The following is a 24,268-nucleotide window of genomic DNA, read 5'->3' as shown; positions in this document are numbered from 1 at the left end:
AAAAAAAAAAAAAAAAAAAAAAAAAAAAAAAAAAAGTAGTGCTGGGACAATTAAATTTCCTTCCATACACAAAAAATTTAAGTTGGATCCTTCATCTCACAATACAAAAAAATTAATTCAAAAGTGATGACATTAACATATGACACTAAAACTATAAAACTCCTAGAAAAAAAAGGATAAATCTTCAAAATCTTGGATTTGGTAATGCAGCAGAAACATGTACAATAACTAGAACAACAAAAATACAATAAACTGAGCTTCAACAAAATTAAAGGCTTTTACAGACAATGGACTGTATCAAAAAAAGTAAAAAGACAATCTACAGAACGGAGAATAAAATTTGTAAACCATGTATCTGATTAAGAGTCTTGTATACAGAATATATAAAAAATCCTTACAATTTAATCAAAAGACAAACCAATTAAAACATAAGCAAAAGCAAAGCATGGTCATATATGCCTGTAATCCCATTACTTTGGGAGCTGAGGAAGGATAATCATGATCACGGGTTTTAGTACAACCTGAGGAACTTAGCAAGATCTTATCTCAAAACAAACCACCAGAGCAATGATGAGCAAAATATCTGGATAGACATTTAATGAAAATACATAAAACACCAAATCCTTGAAAAGTTGCTTAAGTGATTAGCTACTAGGAAAATGCAAATCAAAACAATAACTAGATACCTACTTGGATGGTTAAAATTAAAAAAAAAAAAAAGGAAAATAACAAGCGTTGAAGAGACTATACAGAAAACAGAATCCTCATGAAACTGCTGTTGGAACTGGGAAATAGTAATAATGTATACAGAAAACAGTTTGGTGGCTTCTCAGAGAGTTAAGCATGTACTCAAACATATTCATGAAATATATGTTCATAGCAGCATCATTTATAATAACCAAATTATGAATATTATTTAGCTATAAAAGGAATGGAGTATTGATACATACTACAGCATGGATGAACTCTGAAAACATGCTAAGTGAAAGAAGCCATACACAAAATGTCATATATTGTATGATTCCAGTCATATGAAATATCCAGAGTAAGTAAATCCATAGAGGCAGAAAGCTGACTGGGAGTAGCCAGCAGCTAGAGAGAGAGAAATATAATAATACAGTTTCCTTTTGGAGTGCTGAAAATTTTAATGTAGAGATTGTACAACAATGTGAATGTGTAAAAGGTCACTTTAAAATGGTTGTTATCTAAACTTCATCTCAATTAAAAAATAATTGCAGAGGAAAAAATAACAAATACATCAAGATGACATCACTAATTCCACTGTTAGGTACATACTTTGAACTGTTTTACTAGTAACAGAGATATGTCACAATTTACAGTTTTCTAATTCTGTCTTGTAAACATCTGTGGTCACAAAGAAGTAAAACAGTCTGGGTTAGGGTTCAAATATTTATTGGCTTAGCAGCATTAGTATTCTGCTCTACATACAAAAAATAGCCATGAATAGGAAAATGTAATATATATTCTAAACTTAAGTTCTACTTGATAATATGGGAACTAGAAAATCTATAAGGCTTTTAATAACTACTCTTAAGTAAGTAATATCTTCAAACTAAACAGCAAATTAGGAAAGTTAGTTTAGCATCTGAAATGAACAGACAATTCTCAGATAAACAAGTAAAAGCAGCAAATAAATATATGAAAAAATGTTCAATATCACTGGCTATTTGAGAGATGCAGATGAAAACAATACTGAGATTCCACCTCACCTCAGAAAAAATGGCTGCTATCAAGAAATCAACCAATAACAAATGTTGGCAGGGCTGTGGGGAAGAAAGGAACCCTTCTCCATTGTTAATGGGAGTGCAGACTGGTGCAACCACTGTGTTAACCAATATGGAGATAACTCAAACAACTAGGATTAGAGGTCCCATTTGACCCAGATATCCCTCTGCTGGGTATCTTTCAAAAGAATTAAAAGAATCATATCACAGTGATATATGCATACCCATATTTATAGTGGTAAAGTTTGTAACAGGTAAAACTTGGAAACAATCCAAATGCCCATCAACTGGAGAATGGAAAAAGAAGATGTAGTTTTTCTATTAAAATGGAGTACTACTCAGCCATAAAGAATGAGAAACTAGAGACATTTATAGCTAAATGGATGCACATTGAAGCTATATTTTTAGTACTCTTTTTTTTTTGTACTGGGGATCGAATGAACTCAGGACCTTTTGCTTGTGAGGCACACGGTGGAACCACTAATTTAAATCCCTGGCAAGGCTACACTCTTAAGTGAAATAAATAGGACATACCTGAGTAAATACCAAATAGTTTCTCGGGTGTGAGAAACTAAAAGTTTAAATAAGGTTCAGATGGTATAATCGATAGTATGAAATAGGAAGAAAATGGCTTAAGGGGAAGTGGGAAGGGATGGGGAAAGGAAATAAGGGAAAAGAAAAAATGTGAAAAGGAAAAAGTGGAAACAAAGTATTTGTAAATAGGGAAGGGTGAAGGGAGTGAAGGGAGGGCAGGGGTATGGGGAAAAAAATAAGGTAAAGGTACAAGAGCCCAATGATAAATGAAACTGTATTGTTTGCTTTAAATTTACCAATAAACTTAACAGGGGTCGGTGGGGAAAAAAGTTAGTTTAAAAAAACAAGCACCACTGTAAAATAATAAATTGTTATTCTTCTGAATGAAAATATAGGACTATATTTGCTAAAGAACTGATTCAGTTTCAAAAAACACAAAGCAAACTGTTGACAACTATTCATCAAAGAACAGAAACTTCAAATTCAAAGAAATCTAAAACTTAAGGACATAGGTTACCAATACATGAGCCTTTTTTCTAGCATGATCTTCCTGAAGCAACCTTATGTAGATGCACTGGGGATTAATTAAGCCACAACAACTCTTGCTAGAGAAGAAGTCATTGTGAAAAATTCTAGGGTATTAAGAAACAAAATGAATTGGCCAGGCATGGTGGCACACGCCTGTAATCCCAGCACTTGGGAGGCTGAGGCAGGAGGATTGCTGTGAGTTTGAGACCAGCCTGAGCTACATAGTGAATTCCAGGTCAGTCTCACTACATAGTGAGACCCTGTCTCAAAAAACCAAAAAAAAAAAATTAATATCATTAATAAAAATATCATCTTTGTGACCCACAGGACCACAGAATGAATGATACATACTATTCTAAACTCTCCATGGCTTTATGAATTTTTAATTTTAAAAAATCAGCTAACATTTATCAACTATTTATTCTGGGCCAAGCAATGTGTTTAGTGTTTTATATGAAAAATATCATTAATTCTTACAATAAACCACAAACTAGTTTTTTCCTCAGTAAACAATGAAAAAAACTGAAACTTAGTTAAATTAGGTCTTTTGCTTAGGCACAACGGTGGTGAACCTCTGGCATGTGTGCCACAGTAGGCTCTTTGTATCACTGGAAGCTCTAAAAGGTTCACCATCACTGGCTAGGGTCACAAAGACTTAACTTCAGCAACCTTGCTCCAGGGCCTGCCACACTTAACAATGAGATTATGTTATATAAAAACTAGTATGTCCTGTTCAAAAAGAAAAAAACAGAAGTATACCCTAAAACTTAAATAGTATAGTCCTCTCTATAATAGGTTCCCAAATCAATTTTCAATATTTAAAACTTTAACAAGGAATACATATGAGAAAAACAATTACAAAGGCTAAGAAGTCTGTAGTCCCCTTCCCTGGAGGATATCATGTTAACAATTTTGTCTATTATCTTTCAAGAAATTCTTTATACACAGAGAAATATTGAACAGCTTAAAAATAAAACAATCTCAACTACAATTAGAAGCATGTTATGACTACCATTCTAATTTTTGCTTTTTAAAAATTACAACCTGGAATGGACATTTTTCCATGTCGGCACACAAAGCTCTCATTCAACGCAATTCATTTAAACAGTTTACAGTGGATTGGTATGTGAGTGGTTTCTAAAATTTTGCTATTATAAAGCAACGAATACCCTCCCCTTCCATAAGTGTCGTTGCAACCATGAACAAGTATGTTTGTATGTTATGTTAAATTCCTGGAAATAAAACTGCTTAATCAAAGAGATTATATTCAAATTTTTTGCATATACTACCAAATTATCCTCCAAAGAGAATGCAACCATTAGTATTCTTACCACTAGTGTATAAGTACTTATTTTACAACCTTTTATATCTACTGTAAACAGCCAAGCCAATAAGTGAAACATGATGCAACACTATTATATCACATTAAATAAGGTTATTGGGAATCTATCTGTGAGAGAGAATTTTTTTTGTTGTTGTTGGTACTGGGAATCGAACTTGGGTCCTTGGTGCTTGTGAGGCAGGCGGTGGAACCACTGAGCCAAATCCTCGGCCCAGCGAGAGAGAAATTTTAAAAAATCTATATAAGATACTTTACTTTCATAAAAATTGTGAAATATGCGATTTTCAAACAATTATTAAATACCAGGTCATGTCCCCTTGAGAAATCATAGCAATTATACACATAATTTTTTGATGTGAATAGTAAAAAAAAAGAATCATGCTTGCACACACATTACTGCTGCTGCCCTTGTCTTTGAGTCTCAACACTGTTATCTTCTGAGCACCCAGTGGGAGATAAATAAGAATAGACAGCTGGCTTTAACCATATTTATCCTCCCCTTCAACACACACAAAGATCAAACAAAGCAAAGCAGGGTTCTGAGGTAAGAGAACATAATGCGAACCACTAAATGCATAAATTACAAACAGTAAAAAACCCAAACTATATAATAAGGGTAGTATATATTAGGTAAAACAAATTCTCATATTCTCTTGAATTAAAACAGAAGAGAACAAAAAATGTCCTCTTTTCAGTTAATTCACATGAAAATTTAATTAGGATTATGTCTTATTTAATGATGATGCCACCATGCTCATCTTAGACATAAAACACTTCTACCCACAAATAACTGTGTTTTCCTATAGAAATAACCTCCGCCATATACACTACATTGGATTGATGCAGTGCTTCACAACTATAAACATTTTTTTTTACACTTCTTAACTGATCCCTATGAGCTGGTCTTAAAGCTAGCTTTTCATCTTTCTCAGCTATTACTCTCCCCCTTTCACTCTAGGTGAATTTGTCACCGTTCTCTTTCATTACCCACTTCTTCCTCCTAACCTGTCCCTCACCCTGGGCAAACTGAATCTCTAAGCTTACGTTTCCTTCTCTGGGAATATTCGTCAGTACTGTCTACAATAAATACCATTTTCTCCACAGTTTTCACTGATGTTCTCATCTCAAAGTAGTCAGTTGTTTCTTTGAGTTGCTTAGAACATTTTACAGTTTCTGTCTTGTACTATATTATTGCTTAATATATGCCTTAATCAATCTGGAATAATACACTTCATAAGGAAAGGAATTTTCCTTTCAATCTTAAGACTCATGAGTATTATGGTTTAGATCTAAAATGTTCCCCCAAAGTCTAATATGTTCAGAGGCAAGGTTTCAGAAGGTGACTGAATCAAGCAGCATGAGTTCCTGTGCTGCTGGAAAGTGGGGACTGACTGAATGTGGAGTCAGTCACTGGGGCATGACCTGAAAAGATATATTCTTGTCCAGAGCGCCTCCCTTATCTTTTCTGCTTCCTAATTGCCATGGGCTGAGCAGCTTTCCTCAGTCATCCCTTTTACTGTGCCATTTCTATCTTTGAGCCTGCCATGGATTGAAACCCCTGAAAGCATACGCCAAATAATTCTCTTTTCCTTTAAGATGTGAGTATTGAGTATTTTGTCCCAGTGATGGGAAAGTAACTAATATAGCTATCAAGCATAATCATAAAACATATAAAATATATTTGTTGAGTAAATAAAATTCTAAAACAATACTGTAAATTTAAAGCATTAATCTCATTTAGCAGATGAGGATTAGAAAAGTGACGTAATGTTCCTAAAGCCAAAACAACCAACAGCTGAATTGGAATTCAGGCAAGCCTTCAGTTGTTTCCATAATCTAGATCTAGGTTTTTACTGTCGTATTTCCATGTTCTACATAAGCAGATTGCATTCACCCTAAAAAAATAACTAAGTTAAATATGATAATAAATTAAATCAATATTAAAGTATAACCTTAGGAGAAATAATACTTATTAATTTTTTGTAACTGGTAGAAAGGAGAACTTTAATAATATAAATAAATCATTCTGTTAATAGGTAAAATACATATGCTCTCTGAAAGCCTTTATAACTTGGGTTATAATTTCATAATGTACAACTGTACAACAGTCTTAAGCATATTTATAAGGTATAATGAGTTTTACAAATTCTTTCTCAAATGTCTGCTTGGACCATGTCAGGAATCTGAAATGCAAAAATGAAAAATCTATAGTCTCTACAATCAAAACAGTGTGACAGTGATATAAATCTTTCTTGTTCGTGCATTATTATGACTACTAAAAGTTCAAAACAGAAGTCACGGAGTAGATTTAATTTTCTATTATTAATCTTCAGTTATCATAAGCATAATTATACAGACTCTTGAGGTACACCATGTTAATATGACCTTAAAGAGTCTTTGCTCAGGCACAGTGGCACATGCCTGTAATCCCAGCACTTAGGAGGCTGAGGCAAGAGGACTGCCATGAATTCAAGGTCAGCCTGAGCTCCACAGTGAGTTCTAGGCATGTGTGAACTACTCAGCAAGATCCCATCTCAACAAAAACCAAAAAAAAAGTCTTTGAAGGCAGGAACCTGAGATTTTTGTGTCTGGTTTTTTACTGTTTGTGTGCTTTCTGTTTATCAGTTAACTAATTTCACCACTCTCCTCCTCTGTCATTCAAATTTCCCCAATATTTTTTGAGCCCCTACTGTACGCCATGTAGTATTCTAGTGCTTGAGCAACACTGTTGAACAGGAAAGACAAAAGCATTTCAGTAAGAAAACAGACATAAATGTGTAATATAAAATCATATGATTTTAAGCACTCTGCAGAAAACTAAAATAAACTAAATGGACAGAAACATATAGAACACAATATTTTAAGGCAGGGTGATTAGGGAAAGTCTTACTGTGGAGGTAGCACTTCAATAGAGACCTATACGAAGTGAAAGAGAAAGCCATATAGATACCTTGGGAAAGAGCCCTTTAGGCAACAACAGCAAAGGATCTTAGATAAGAATGAGTTTGATGAGTTCAGAGAGTAGTAGTAATACAAATTTGGTTGAAAAGAGTGAAACTCAAAGAGTGGGTGGGGGAAGTCAACAGATATCAAGTCAGAAAAGTCCATGGGGACAAGATCCTGTGAGGCCTTGTAGGCTACAGTAAAGTATCTGAATTTTATTATGAGAAGCCATGAATGGATTTTAAATAGAAAAGTAACATGACGTACTTTTCATCAAGAAACAAAACAAAACAATACTGCTGGTTGTAAGGAAACAACAGTAGATACAGCAAAACATGTTCAGAAGGCTGTCGTGATATATTAAACAAGAAATAGCTGCTTAAGACAAGGATGTTAACAGTGGATATGGTGAGAATCCATCAGATTTAGAAAATATTTTGAAGACTGAGCAACACAATTTTCTGATAAGATTTAACATTACAGTATGAAGGAAAACAAGCTAAATGTTTTTGGCTTGAGAAACTGGATACTAGATAATGTCATATGCAAAAGAAAGCATATTTAGAGTAAAGAAATCAAAGACAGGAAGGTAGAGCACTTGCCTAGGAACAAAGACCTAGGTTTGGTTCCCGGCAATGTCCAAACCAAACCAAACCAAAATGAAAAACACCCCAAAAAAGCCAAAACAGTGTCTCTGTAAATTTAAGATATCTAATAGAAATCCAAGTAGCCAATCAGATATTAGAGAAGAAAGAATATACATTAGAGTCATAAACATATATATGTATATATAAGCTTTATAGCTATAAACTTGAATAAAGCTGTCTAAATAGGAAATAAAGGTAGACAGTGAAGAAAGCATCTCACTATCATTCCATTTCTTGATGTTGGAAGTGCAGCTGCTACTATCAATCCTCCCTCTTTCTAATTTGTTTTTTCTGTGGAACCAGGGATTGAACTTAGGTTCTTGCACTTGTGAGGCAGGTGCAGTGCCACTGAACTAAATCCTTGGTCCCTCTCTAATTTTTAATGTCTACAGACATTATTTTAGTGAATAAAGTTTGTAACACAAAAATTTATCTTCATCTATGTTCAAAAGAACTGAACTTCTTGATAAATGAACAGTAAGTTGCACTAAAAACTAGAAAACTATGGAGAGTAAGAGGTCGATATTTTAAATACCCCAGAGAAAAACAAATGACAAAAAAAAAACCCAAAAAACAAAAACATAACATTTATAAGAACAAAAACAGCCCTAATTAAACTTTATAGTAACTTTGATAGATACATGCTTGATTTTTTTACAGGGGGTCTGCATATGAATTATACATATTAGTAAGGATATATTAATTCAAAATTTAAACTACTTACCTGCAAGCACAAGGGTAATATTTAGTACAATGAATATTCCGCAAAATAGGCCAACTCTAAAAGTAGTCCATGCTGGTGCAGGCTGTGGACAGAATAGCAGCGTTTTGAATAAGGGATAAAACATCAAATGTGTTTAGTAGTATAAGCCTCAAAATTCTCCAATAAAAATAGTATTTATAATCTTAATTTTTACAAAACTGAAAACCAAATTATCTGTCTTTTTTTTTTTTTTTCCTTTAGTACTGGGGATCGAACTTGGGCCCTTGCACTTGCAAGGCAGCAGCAGAACCACTGAGTCAAAACCCTGGCCCATTAATTTTTATCAACCTGAAACAGAGAACCATGCATTCTACATCATCTTGTAATCTCTAAAATAGAATTGTCAGTTGAATTCTTTTAAAAAAGTGTCATGAAATAAGATTATAATATTAGGCATAAAATTATTTTATATACATACTAAGGTTTTATTATGGGAGAGATTTAAGATAAAATTTCATTTTTACAGTGCATACAGTATTATCCAATTAGAGTTACATATTTGGTACTAGGAATAATTAGCAACAATGACAAAAATAAGACATTTTCCAATAGTACTTATGCTTCTATCCTATTGTGAATTCTTCAAGAGCCTCAATAAACTGGTATATCAGAATTTTCAGAGTGCATAAGTTCAAGCAATTTTTTCTTTTTTTATAAATTTTACATTTATAAAATGAAGTGCCTTAGATTTTACATGTAGAGATGAGAAACATGGAAAGAAAGAATCTTATGAACCATTTTAGTGCTGTTAGAGGTAATATTATACTTCTAATGTTTTATGAAAAACTTCAAGTTGCTTCCTAAAAAAAGCACTGAAACTCTGACTTACTACTTAGCAGTAAAAGATTTCTGTATTGTTAGTTTAAGAATGAAATCCAGGTGGAAGATGGGCTTTTAGTTTCAAAAATTTTACAGTTTATCTTATATACAAAAATGCATATAATGTATTTAAATTGTTAGAAATAACTAGTGACATGAACCTAGACAGTATCATCTACCTTTTGAAGCACTAACTGAAATCTCTGACCCTACCTGATCAAAAGATCTTTCCTCTTCATGGGTACCATTTCCATGTTTTCTTTAGTTTACCACTTCTAAAGGCATTCCTAAAATAGCTTAATTTTTTAAAAAATTATTTTTCTCAACAGTTTTATTCAAATATAAATGGCATATAATAAATTATAGATATTTAAAATATTCAGTATTTCTTTTCTCTCCAAATGCTTTTAAGATTGTTCTCTTTATCCTTTGTTTTCAAGCAATTTAACATGATTTGACTCTGTGTTCTTACCATTTTTTTAAATAAACTGACATATATTAAACTGTACATACTGGATTTAAAGTGTACAATGGTACACTTTATGGTAAGTTTTAACATATAAAAATACCTGTGAAACCATCACCATGATCAAGATAATGGACCAAGAGTCTCCTCATGTTCCCCAGGCCCCTTTGCAATTCGATTCTCCCAGCCCATCCTGGAGATAATCACTGATTTGTCACTATGTACTTATTTGCACTTTTCACAGTCTTGAGTAAATAGAATCATACAGTATGTGCTGTACTCTGTTCTTTTGTGGTCTTCTTTTTCTCAGAATAATTACTCTGAGATTAACTCATATTGTTACACGCATCAATAGATTATTCCTTTTTATTGCTGAGTAGTATTCCATTGGGCAGATATTCCACAAACTGTTCATTTGTTTACTTACTGATGGACATCTCGTGCTCACTTTGGCAGCACATATACTGAGCGACATCTTGGGCTCTTTTCCGTTTTAGGCTATTATGAATAAAGTCACTGTGAATATTTTTGTGTACAAGTCTTTATATGTACATAAGCTTGTATTTGTCTTGGGTAAAATACCTAGGTGTGTAATGACTAGATTCTGTGGCAGGTATATGCATAACTTAAAGAGCTTTCCAAGGTGGTTACCAGTAGCATACAAGGTTTGAGCATTCCTGTTCCTCCACTATTTAGTGTATAATCAGTCTGTTAAGTTTAGTAATTCTGATAGGTATTATATCTCACTAGGTTTGAGTTGGCATTCTTCCACGGCCTAATAATATTGAGCATTGTCCCATGTGTTAATTTTGCATCTGTGCATGTTTGATGACATATCCTTTCAGGTCTTGTCAATTTTTGTTTATTTCTTTCAGTATTGGTGACTGAACCAGAGATATTCTACCACTGAGCTACATACCCAGCCCTTTTTAATTTGGAGACATAGTCTTGCTAAATTGCTGGCCTCAAAGTTGCAACATTTCAGTCTCCTGAGTAGCTGGGATTACAGGTCTGTGCCATGGTGTACTTTGCCCATTTTAAAAAGTTTTCTCCTTAGTAAGTACTGGAGTTCTTTATATAGTTTGAATACAAATCCTTTGTTATATATCTTTGTAAATATTTTTTCCTAATCTGATTCTTTGCTTTTCATTCTTTAAGTGTTTTTGAAGAGCAGAAACTTTTAATTTGATGTACTGATTCTGGTATCTTGACTAACAAATCTCGAGTACTCCAAAGTCACTAGGACTTTCTCCTATATTTTCTTCTAGAAATCTGGAATTTCAGGTTTCATTTAGGTCAGGTGGTACATTAGAAAAACACGGTATGAAATAAAAATAATATTTCAATTATTATAGCATATGGAATCCAATTTTTCCATCATTATTGAATGCATTATTTTCCACTGATCTGCTTTGTATGTGTATTGAAAATTAATTGTTCATATACAAATTAATACTTTTAGACTATTTTCTTCCACTGAAGTATCTGCCCATTGTTGTACTGATACTACACTGTCATGATTACTGCAGCTTTAACAAGTTCTGATATTAGATAATATTAATTTTTAAATTTAGTTGTTTCAAAGTTGTGCTGGCTATTCTAGGTCCTTTGCATTTCCACAAAAATTTTAAAGTTAGCTTACAGTTTTCAACATAAAGGTCTTTCACAACTTTGTCAGAATTGTTCCTAAACATTTCATAATCTGAAAGTATTATAAACAAGACTATTTGATTTTTTTTTTGTTTTGCTTTGAGACAGAATCCTGCTATGTAGTTCAGGCTGTCCTTGAACTTACTATATAGCCCAGGGTGGCCTTGAACTTATGGCAATTCTCCTGCCTCAGCCTCCCAAATGCTGGGATTACAGGCATGTACCACTACGCCCAGCAGAAAAGTGTTTGATTTGTAATTTTTTCCTCCTGATAACACAGATGTACAATTAACTTCTGTACACTGATACTGAATCGTCCAACTCTGCCAGACTCCCTTACTGGTTCTAGAAGCTAATATATAGATTTACTGTATTTTCTACATGTACCATCAAGTCACTGGCAAAAAATAAAAAATAAAAGCAACCCACAAAACTTCACCAGTTTTACTTTTCCTTTTTAATCTGAATGCTTTTTATTTCTTTTTCTTACCTTGTCATATTGGCTATTATAATTTGTACAATAAAAGTAGAGTAAATATGTTTTTATATTCCTAGTCTTAGGAAAAAAGCAGTACGTTTTACCATTAACTATGATATTAACTGTAGGTTTTCATAGATACCATTTATTAGAATGTGAAAATTGTTTCTTGTATTAATTTTAATTCCATGAGATCATAGAAAATACTTTGTATGACTTAAATACTTTTAAATTTATTAAGGCTTATTATTATTTATTAAGGACACAAATATACTCTTAATTTTTTGGGGGTGTATTTAATAAATACATTTTTGGTATAATAGCATCGTTCTGTATTAAGCTATGCAGTACACCAACACTTTATAATTCATTATGAAGTTAAAACATCTACTTTTTAAAAAACTAGAATAACACAGCATCTACTTATAAACTTTGGCTGAAAAATTTTTAAGTTAGCATAGCCAACAAACAACCAGGCTGTGTTGATTAAGCAAACAAACAAGTGGAAACAAATACTAACCTGAGCAGCTCCTAAAGGGGGGACACGTAAACGCTTCATAGCCTTTTGTCTGTCACCATCTTCAAGTTCATTTGTTACTACAGCCTAGAAAGACAAGTTATTAGATTTTGACAAAAATTATTCTAAACTTAAATGATATGTAAATAATTCTGTATCACTATATGTATGCATAATATATAGCATGTAATATATATGTATTGTTATATATTATTATATGTTATATTCTGTAACCTCTTGGTAATACAACAGAAGAAAAAAAATCATGAATAAAAGTAGATGTATTCAAAGCTAGTAACTATTTACAAAAATAGAATGGAAATGTGGAATTGTTTCTTCAAAATAAGACATGAACATTATTAAAAGTATGCGGTAAATGAATAAGGTTACTGTACCTCAGTTTCAGAGATGAGCTGGTTGATTTTCTTGCATGTATAAAATGGGGCCACTTCTACATGAGCAACTCGCCAATCTGCTCCACGAGATGTTTCCAGGATCTTGTCATGCTTTTTAAGGATTTTTCGAAACCCTGTAAAATTCAGATTCTATGGAAAGAAATGAGAAATTCAAGTATAATTTTTACCATTATCAAAGAAAATGAGAAATAATCAGCACTAAATATTGACAGAGCTGATTGGACAAAGAATGGTACCAAGGGAAATGGCAATGTTTTCATAAAAGCATTCATACTAAGAGTTCAAGACTCTTCTGTCTTACTTCATTTATTCTTTTCAAGGTAGTGTGTTATTAATAACACAAGGAGACCCTGATCTGTAAGACAGAGGTCTCCCAAATTTGTTCATCATATAGTTCCACTAATAAAACACTGAGCACTCACTCTGAAATAAGCTTTTCTTGCTTATTTGTTTACAAATTTTTCCTCACACTGTAATGTATGATCTTAAACTCTCCTTCAGGTACATATACCATGACTATAGTGCTTTCAGTTTTCATTTTTCCCTCAACCTCAAATGTATTCTTTTTTTTCTCATTTATGTGAAATTTACTAAGCTAATGTTGGAAATGCCATAGACAAAATTCATCCTTGACAAAATAACAAAATATATGTATTCTTATAAAGGTCCCTAGATAATAGCAGATAGAGCAGAAATTTTATAATTAACAATTTTTTGTTTCCCAGGAAGCTTTTTAGAGCTTTTTATAATGACCCCAAAGCTGCTAAGTTTACAGAATGTAACAAGGGTATTTCCTTGTAACATAAAAGCATAATTAGTAAACTGTAAAATGTAAATGTTTTTAAAACATTACAGATGTGCGCTGTTTTTAAAAATTAAATTATAAAATGTGAATTTAAAATAAAAATTAAATTATAAAGCTATGGATAAGCCTAGCACAACAGTGCACATCTGTAATCTAAGCAAGGTGAGAGGCTTAGGCAGGATTACAAATTTGAGCCTGACTGGGAAACTTAGACCTTGTCTCAAAATAAAAAATAAATGTAGCTCAGTGCAAAGGCCCTGGGTTCAATCCTCAGCACCAAAAGGGGAAAACAAAGCAATGAATAAAATTTAAAAGAAAAGGAATTTATCATTACAGATATCTTGTATCATTCCTTTTCTATTAAATTGTTTCCTACTTGAGTTCTTTGATAAAACATTAAATCACTGAAGAAAGCAGAATTATGAAAGGGAAATAAGTACATTCATTAACAACCTAGATTGATATAGATACAGGACTTTAATTACTTTTTATTTTAAAATTCTAACATAGCCCTGGGTAATACTTTTGTTGCATGATTTTTGGTGGTCCTAAACACACAGAAGTGAAAATCACAAGGATAAAACAGAAAGTAAACAATAACTAGATCTCTCTAAAGAGCAGAAATGACTATTTAAATATTGATTATATTGAATATTCATTTTGAGATTGGGTCTTGCTATTTCACTCAGGCTGGGCTCAAACTTGTGATCCTGCCTCAGCATTGCAGAGTGCTGAGATTATATCTATGCATTACTATACCTAGCTAAATATTCATTTTTCAATTAAATTCTCTAGAATTTAATTATGTAGACACACATAAAGAATTAAAAATGAATGAATGCTCCATATTTCTGTATTCAGTAAACATGGAAGTTCATGTTTTCACAGCAAGTTTTTAAAATACTGAGTGATATAATATTCTAGATTTTCAGTTTCAACACACATCTGGTGTGACCTAATTTCTTTCTTCAGAATTTTTTTTTATATGACTATATTGCAGTCTGGGGACAATTAAGTTGAAAGGATTCTTTTAGTTGCAAGCTGAAAAGTCAAGATCTTTTATTTTACTGGTATTAGCTGCAGAAATGTTAATTGTCCAATTGCTGTTCTTTTGTTTTATTAATGTCTGTAGCAGGAACATTAAGTGTTCAATTGCTTTTGTGGAATTTTGCTAGTGGTTAGGAAGAATATAAAAAAGCTCTTCTATATCCAACAATAGGGTAGCACATATTAGTTTTTTTTTTTTTTACTTACCACTCCCAGAGCTGCCTTTAAAGACAGGAAGCAAACTTTTAGTCTTAGAGTCAAGGGATACCCCTAAATATTATACAAAAGGCGTTAGAAAACTAATCTTCAAAAATAAAATTTTGCTAATATTGTTTTACTACTTCTAATACATTGCCAATAAGGACAACAAAAACCTCAAGAATAAAGATAGTTAATGACTTTCCTTTTTGGATTGACTAATTAGGATAGCTCAAGGTAATTCTATTTATTGGAATTTTTCATTTACTTAAAAGTGCTTTCTCCAGGGTGAGAATCTAAGTACCTGGTAGTTCTGCAGCAGAATAAGACTGAGGTAGAACTCGCTGAAGGCCAGTTTAAGGTCTTTAATATTCCTATGTTGGACACGTTCTTCGTGGGACAGGTGGAAGACTGGCTTTCTGCGTTGTCGCAGCGTAGTAACACCAGTGCTTTCTTTCTGTGCATCCAGTGATGACTGAAGCTCATTCTGAAGAGTAGCAAACCTGCGCTGAGCCTCTGCGAGCTTCTCTATAAGAGAAAAGCAGGACTGTTGAGTCAGTAAGGTAAAGAGAAGCTGGAAGCTGGACTTTTGAGTTTTTACTAATTAACCTAATTTGCTTCCCTAGGTTTTCTAGGAACAAAATATTGCATGTAGTACTTAGAATTAGATAGAAAAAATATTCTGACCAACATTTCCATTTCCTTCTATCTCATCCTTTCCTCCCTACAAAACTGTTATTGTACTTTTTTAATAGATCAAAAAATAAAATGTAAAAAATTACTAAAAGTGAAAATATAAAGTGGTATAGTACTCTGAAATTTGGAAAACAGTTTGGCAGTTCTCAAAAGGTTACACAGTTATTATGATTCAGCAAATCCACTTCTAGGTATATGTCTAAGAGAACTAAAATCATATTCACACAAAATCTTATACACATATGAAGTATTTATTCACAGGGCCAGGGATTTAGCCCAGTGGTTCCGCTGCCTGCCTCACAAGTACAAGGTCCCAAGTTTGATCCCTGGTACCAAAAAACACCCCCCAAAAAAACCAAAAATAAAGTATTTATTCACAATATCCAAAAGGTGAAAATAACTGAAGTGTTCACCAACTGAACAGATAAACAAAATGTAGTATGTGCACACACACATAAGATATGAGCCTTGCAAAAGCCGATATACTAGTTAATGCTACAGTATGAATGAGCCATAACAATGTGTGAAGGAAAATAAGCCAGATATAATATACCGTTTTGTATGATTTCATTTATATGAAATATCCATAATAGAGAAATCCATAGAGATAGAAAGTAAATTAGAGGTTTTCGGTGGCTCTGAGAAGTGGAATGGAGAGTAACTGCTAATGGATATGGGGTATTTGGGGGAATGAAGAAAATACTTTGCAAGTAGAAAGTGAAGATGATCGTAAAACCTCATGAATATGTTTCCAAACACTAAATTATATACTTTTAAAGAGTGAATCTTAGAGGGTCTTCTTGGCCACACCCTCTCCTGCGGGCTGTATTCCCACTATCTTCAGCTACAGAAGGTCTTCTCGGCCGCACCCTCTCCTGCAGGCTGCATTCCACCATCTTCAGCGCCAGAGGGTCTTCTCGGAAGGGCCCTTCCTTGCTGGCGCCGCTGCTGCCATCTTCAGTGCCAGAAAGGTAGCCGTGCGGGCACCCCTGAACCCCCCCACAACCTCCCCCCTCGCGTTTTTAGACCTGATTGTACCAGTCTTTGGACCTACTCTGTAGAGGCAGAGGTAGTCATAAAGAGTATTTTCTGGCACTTTCAACTTTGAACATCTTTAAAGAAGTGGTGGGGGAAACTTATAATAGAACTGAGTGGAGTTCAACCCTTTAGGAGGTCGGGGAACTCAGTCTGAGCCTTGCAGCCCAAGCTCAGTCTGCTTTGTGGGGTTCTGCCACAGCTAGCTGAGATCAGGGGACTCGGCTCTGCAAATGGCAGCACATATTCTATATTATGACAGCAGTGATATAGTCTGAAAGAGGCCCTTTAAACTCATTTTTGTTTCTTTCTTTTTCATCCTACTCTGCAAATTCTTTTTGTTTTCTTTCTCTAACTCAGTCTCTTACTCCACTATAGTATCCCTCATCTCCCTTTTTGTTTCTGCTCTTGTCCTAATTCAGATTTCTTCTTTTATTATTTTTTTCTCTTTTCTTTATGTTCTTTTCTTATGTTATTCTACCTCACTCAAGGGTTACTATATTTCTATTTTGTTTGTTCTTTTTGAATTTAACAAATTCCTGATGATTGTCTGGTCATTCTACGTCTTTTGGCTTCATATGAAACATTCTCTAATTCTTATACTTATCTACTCCTCTTGTCTTAACTTTGTTTTAAGCCCCCATTGTAAATGGTAAATATCCTTATTGAAAAGTTTATTTACTGTAAGCATATTTTGGATTGTGTCTTGATTTTAATTAAATTCACATGGTTTGAAGGTGATAGATTGATGACTACCATAAGTGGTCAATTTGCAAATTGTACTTCATTATATTGTGGTGCTGACTGTATCAATTAGGATAAAGGATTGTGATTGATTCAATGAGCTGTTTTCTTCAGTATTATGAAAATGGGAATGTCTATGAGTCATTAGAGACCCACGGGCTGCAGCCCAACTATATCAGGAAGATTTAAGTAATAATCTAAAGGTTAAACTAAGGATAACCCAACAACAATGGTAAAAATGAGAAAACACTTAAGCAAGATACAGGGACAGACTTCCAGTTCACCAATGGCAAATACTGGGGCAAATGAGGATGAAAAGTCTGATAGTGAATCATCAGGACACCCTGAACTCAGAGCACAGGAAGTAACAAAACTGATCAATCAGGCTCTAGAGAAATATAGAACAGAAGTAATTTCCCAGATAATCATAGAGTTGACAAGCAAAATGAAAGTTATAATTCCTGACTCTAGAACAGAAACTGAGAGGAAAATAGATGAGCTCAGGACTATGATAGAAGCCACGAATGCCCGGCATAAGAAAGAATTAGAAACAATAAATGCCCAATACAAGAAAGAAATGGAATCCATAAAACAGATTCAAACAGATATCCAGGAGATTAAAAACTCCATTAAGAGTGTTCACAAAAGAATAAAGGAGTCTGAAGATAGAATCTCAGATATAGAAGATAAAATTGCAGTCAGTGACCGTGAAAAGAGAGGTCTCTTAAAAACAGTAGGGGATCATGAGAAATTGATAACTTTTAGACGATACTAAGAAGAATAACATAAGATTGATAGGAATTCAAGAAGTAGTAGGAGAAAATGTAAATGACTTAAAAAAGCTGTTCAAAGAATTAATTATAGAAAATTTCCCAAACAGAGGGGAAGAATGTGACATACAGATAAGTGAGGCATATAGGACTCCAACTAGCCATGATAAAAAAAAATCTACACCTAGACATATAATAATCAATATCCCAGGAACCCAACAGAAGAACAAAATACTACAAACAATAAGAGACAAGAAACAAATTACATGCAAAGGAAAGCCTATCAGAATCACAGCAGACTCTTCAACACAAACCCTTAGGTTAAGGAGAGCCTGGAATGAGATATTTCAAGTACTAAAAGAAAACAACCTTCAAACTAGACTGATGTATCCTGCAAAACTTTCTTTTAAAATGGATGGGGAAATAGGATATTTCCATGATAAAGAACACCTGAGAAATTTTATGAATACCAAACCAGCACTACAACGAATTCTAAACAATATCCTAGAAAAAGACAATGAAGGTAACAACTCAATGAGGCCCAACAGAGCAAATCAAATAGGCAAGCCAAGAAACTAAAAGGAGAAGGCAAGAAACAAACCAACCAACAAACAAACATGATAATAATAAGTTAGTACATATCGCTTATAACCATCAATATTAACGGCCTCAATTCACCAATTAAGAGAAATAGACCAGCAGAATGGATTAAGAAGCAAGATCCAATGATATGTTGTATACAAGACACGTCTAGTGTAAAAAGAAGCCCATAGACTGAAAGTGAAAGGACAGAAAACATGTAACAGGAGCTCCCCCACCAAAAAAAAAAGCAGATGTAGCAATCTTATTCACAAAGTAAGTTTCAAATTTAAACTGAATGAAAAAGACAAAGAAGTTCACTACATCCTTGTGAAGTGAACAATTCAAGAGGAAGAGATAACAATTTATTGAGTATGTCAGAAAGTATATATTTTTTTTTCTTCCTCTGATGCTGGGGATTAAACTCGGCACATTGTTCTGGCTAGGCAGGCGCAGCACTATTGAGCTAAATCTGAGGCTTTACATTTTATATTTTTAAAATTTATCAATACATTAATCCTTGTCTCTATACGTTGGTCTACCAAATGGATGAGTTATTTTGGTTCTCATTTTCTTTGCTTTTTTATTTGAGAATTTATGAGATCTGTATATATGAGTAGTATGAAAAGTATTAAGGTCCATCTGTTATTTTCCTCTTTCATCTCTGCTTTCTACAAACTTCCTTTTTTGTCACTACAGCTTGTCTGGTTGGAAATTTGTTAAGATAAATGTTGTTATGTTATCAATATATCTTTGTACCTATTTTCTACTGATGACGAATATTAATTTTTAAGTAAATTTTATTATAACTATACTTAATCATTAATATAATTTAGTATCTGGTACATATTACAAATTTTCCAACTCCCTCAAAGATGCTATTTGTTTTTTCTCAAATTATACAAATCACCAACATTCCACATATCACTGCACTGTTTTATTATACCTAAGTATATATTGTATTGCAGAAAATATGTATTGTGTATATGTGTGGGGGGTATGTTTTTACATATATGTGTGCACTATTAAATGAGAAACATGGGCATGAATGTGGTAGGATTGAGCACATTTGGCATATTGATAAGTTTCTCTGGCAACCTTATGATTTCTTTAAATTACATGCTTGACTTAATTCATAGTCATTCATTTGGGAAGAATATTACATATCTATTGGTGTTAAATTCTATCGTTATGCTTATAAAAATATAATAAAAATAAGTATGGGATATAATAAAATAGAAACAGAAAAATCTGATCTTAACAAGGTGAATTTTTTTAGTTGCATTTGGATTTCAACTATAAGTATATTTTTTTCTGTGGGAAGTTATTAGAAAATGTAAGTGGTACAATCCACAAGTACATGATATTTATTAATTAATAAAACCAAGGAGTTTATGAATCATAAAATTTTGAGGACAGTTGCTCAACTATAATATATAACTTTGTTTTATTTATAATTACATTATTTCAAAAATATTATAAGAAAGTGAGAAAGAACATGTTTGAAGATCATATCAAACTAATGTACTTTGATTAGTCTGTGTTACATAAATTCTTGTTTATTTCATATCCTTTTTTTGCTGTCATATATATGTATATTTGAAATTTTTATTTAGTATCTTCATTTCTTGTTATCATGTATCTTTGCAATCTTTAATAAAAAAAAGCAAAAAAAAAAGAGTGAATCTTATGGTATGTAAAAATCTCATTTTTTAAAAAGCTACCAAGAAATGTTTATGTTTATGGTTGGTTATAAAGTGTAGCGCAAAGAGTCGGGGATTAGCTCAGTGGTGCTGCCACCTGCCTCGTAAGTGCAAGGTCCCAAGTTCAATCCCCAGTACTAAAAAAACAAAACAGTTGAGTGCAGAAACAGGATTAAAATTTGGCCTTTAGGTTTAATCTGTTGTTATTTCCCAATACACCTCATTATTCTTCCAACATAGGTGTTCTAGGTGACTAAAACAAACCATGTGTTAAAAAATTAGGTGTATCTGTAAATTATATACATATGTTATATCTATCTAATCTAACTTTGTGCTGTACATACTTGTATATAGTTGTCCTTTAGTACTTAAAAGGGAGTGGTTCCAGAACCCAAAATATGCAGGTGTTCAAGTCCCTTATATTTGTATATAACCTCTACACATCTTTCTATTTACTTTAAATCACCTCTAGATTACATATAATACCTAATACAAAGTAAACCCTATACAAAGAGTTGTTATATTGTTTAAGGAATGTCAACAAGAGAAGCCTGTACTTGTTCAGTACAGATGCATTTTTCAGTGTGTGTGATGCTGGGGATTGAACCCAGAGCCTCACAAATGCTAAGCAAGTGGCCTATCACTGAGCTATACTCCCAGCTCTCCCAAATATTTCTGATCTGCATTTGATTGAATTCACAGATGTAGGACTCTTTGGTATGGACAGTAAACTATATTTAAAAATAACAACTTTTCTTTAGAGTCTGTAATTTAGCATATTTGAAAAAGGCAAATCTAGGTTCATATCCTTGCTTCATTAACTAGTATAATTTAGTTGAGTATTTTTCTTAATTCTTCATAGCTGAAATGGAGATAATACCAACTACTTTATCACATGGTTGAAAAGATTAAACAAAATACCAAAAATGCTAATGTGGGCAATAAAAGGGTCATCATGGGGTTTACTGTAGGATGCTGGTCCCGGACTGCTGGAGAAGGTGTTTTTATGTGATACACTGGGGTGGCAACCTCAGTAGAGAAAATGTAAAGACCAAAATAGACTTTAATCTAATGTGAAATCTTGGTTTTTTTAAAATGCCAAGGGACATAGCCCTTAGTAAATAATAAAAATAATTATACAACAATAATAAAGCATTGTTTTATGACTCATTTTTTTCTCAAAGTTCTCTCCTTCCTTACTTTGTATATTTTTATGCTATCTTCCTCCCCTAATCTTAAATATTTGTCTCTTTCACACTGCTTTATGATTCACTGCTTTCTTTCCCTTAGGGAAATCACTCCTATAGTATGCTCCCAAGATTCATTTCTATCCTTAATCATTTATATGACTTTCATTTTTATTTTTGATTATTTATTTTTTCCTTGAACTCTATGGTTTCAAATTGTATTCAAAACCAAAATCGGTTTTCCATTACTCTTTCTAAATTAATTTCATCCACGTGCCTCTATCTGGGATCTACTTAGCTTCTAGAAACCAATCTTACTTTCTCTCCATTCATTTCCACCACCAACAATCACCACTCCAGGAGGCCCAAAAAATTCCTTCACTAAGACACACAGAAAATGCATTAGTGAGGAGAGAACATGCATTCTTGAAAAGCTCTGTTTGTTCTCCGCTGCAAGCCAGGAATGATCATGAAAGATGTATCTATTGACATGGGTTCCCTAATTTCAGTGCAAGTAAAAAGGATCCTGGATCAGAAAGGCCAGATGATATACTAACCCATCAAAACAACGGAAGATCTTTTATCACAAAAGGCAAGAGGGTGAATCAGTAATAAAATATTTTGGCCCCAAAGATTTTGGCTATGGTAAATTCATTGTGAATGAAATAAATGGGCAGCCTATTAGAATACTGCTTGATTGCTGTAACTGAAAAACACTCTAGGTCTGGGGGCCAAACACTTGATTTTAATCACACTTGATTTTAGTAGGAGTTGCATCTTTTTACTTAGTTTCCAGACCTAAGCTGAAACATACACTCAGAGGCCACTCTGATTGAAGGGGATAATAAGCTCCCTTTCGAAAGGTGTTTGTAGCACTTCCACAACACTCTACAGTAAATCGGCCTCTAATCCTTCCTCTGAGAACCTAATGGCCATTTACTAGGATAACTGTGCATTTGGGGAAACTTCCAGACTTACTCGACAGTGGCTTCTGTATTAGTTTTATCCTGCTGCACAACAAATTATCACAAACAGTAGCTTAAACTCCATTACTGGTTCATAGCTTATAGACAAATTCAAGTATGACAACTGGATTCTCTATCAGGATATCACAAAGATAAAGTCAAGATGTCAACTGGGGTTCTTTCTCATCTGGAGGCTGGGTTTCTCTTTTAAAATGATATGACTGTGACAGAATTCAGTTCTTTGTAGCCATAAGACCAAGTGCCCCATTTCCTTGCTGAATATCATTTGGGGTCTGTTTTTACCTTCTATAGGTCACTCTTACCCTCTCCATCTTCAGAGTCAGCAATGGAGAAATTCCTAAGTGGCAAATTCTTTTCTCTAGCAATAGCTCAGTACCTTTAAAAGACCTCACCTGATTAGAGAGGGTTCATCTGGGTGAATTTCCCTTTCTTAAAAATAACTAATTGAGGACCATAATTACATCTGCCAAGTTCCTCACAGCAGGACTTAGGTCAGTGTTTGACTCAATATTGTAACTGCAAGAAAATACATTACCTTAAGGGGAAGGGATCTTGGAGGCCACATCAGAATTATGCTCACCATATCTCTGAAATGAAACAAATTTCTGGAGACTCCAAACACCACTGTGGTCCTGTAGTCAAACTGCAGATTTATGGTGTTCAGCTGATTGGTACAGTAATTGGTCCAGGTTTAACTCACAGAGGCCCCAGTGGTCCCTAGACTTATTCTATAAAAACTTTCTCACTTCCAGAATATAAAATTTGAATAGATATACTAGGCTATAAGTAAAATATCTATGCTGATTCTGATCCAGATGTAACAAACATCATGGTAGGAAATATTAAGTGGAAGTTCCTTAAATTTTCTATAATCAAGATAAAATTGCAAAGTGATTCCCTTCCCTATACTTTGCCACCACAAGAAAGACACATTGATGGTAACACCTAATATCACATCACCATTTAATGTGGTTGTATGTGAAAAAGTTGGATGAATCCTGGAGAATGACTGCAGATTACTGTAAACTCAACCAGGTATTCTTTCTTCTGGCAGCTGCTATTCTGGATATAGTACCCTTAATGGAGCTAATCAATACAGCCTCTAGCACTTGGTATGCTACCACACTTCTGATAATGTTGGTGCAGAACTACACACACAATAATGCAGCTATTTATCAAGCAGACCCAGCACTGACTTACCCTGATACGTCATCCACTAGAACTGGCCAGACCCCTAGGAGCAGGTGGAGTGCACTGGATACCTTCTATCACACAAAAGGCAGAGACTGCTCTTTGGAATGAATGCAGCTTTGACATGGATTGCTGTCCATAATACTTTTGCTAGCACTAACATGTCCTGAAATGCTTTATTCATTATCATGATATTCCACATAGTCTTGTTTCTCATTAAGAAATTCATTATATAGGCAAGGTCCCATGGAATAAAATAATCTCACCACGTACCCAGAAATAGATGGCCAAATAGAATATGTGCTGCCAAAGTGAGCACAAGACGGCCAAATAGAAAGGTTTAGTAAAAATGAGCCAGAAGACAAGTCTAAAACAGATGGGGTTCTAGGCTATAGCATATAACATTATTTAATGTTGCCTCTATCACACCCAAAATATAAAGCCTAATAATGAGGAGTGAGAGTGGTTCTGCTTTCTAA

The 24,268-nt window shown here is 33.7% G+C and overlaps 1 protein-coding gene across 1 annotated transcript in view; it reads right to left on the bottom strand.

Moving 5' to 3' along the window:
* The window catches only part of Xpr1 (xenotropic and polytropic retrovirus receptor 1), a 174,519-nt gene that overhangs the window by 47,205 nt on the left and 103,046 nt on the right, over positions 1-24,268 (bottom strand). The window contains exons 4-7 of the mRNA XM_033762123.1: positions 15,203-15,426; positions 12,828-12,977; positions 12,436-12,519; positions 8,464-8,545 (exon numbers count right to left, since the gene is read on the bottom strand). Coding sequence (XP_033618014.1) covers positions 8,464-8,545; positions 12,436-12,519; positions 12,828-12,977; positions 15,203-15,426 — 540 coding nt within the window. The remainder of the gene's footprint in view (positions 1-8,463; positions 8,546-12,435; positions 12,520-12,827; positions 12,978-15,202; positions 15,427-24,268) is intronic.

Source organism: Fukomys damarensis, unplaced genomic scaffold, assembly GCF_012274545.1.
Source record: "Fukomys damarensis isolate Sample0158 unplaced genomic scaffold, DMR_v1.0_HiC HiC_scaffold_11, whole genome shotgun sequence".
Lineage (NCBI taxonomy): Eukaryota > Metazoa > Chordata > Mammalia > Rodentia > Bathyergidae > Fukomys > Fukomys damarensis.
The sequence above is the reverse complement of the archived record's forward strand: the minus strand, read 5'-3'. Positions and strand labels throughout refer to the sequence as shown.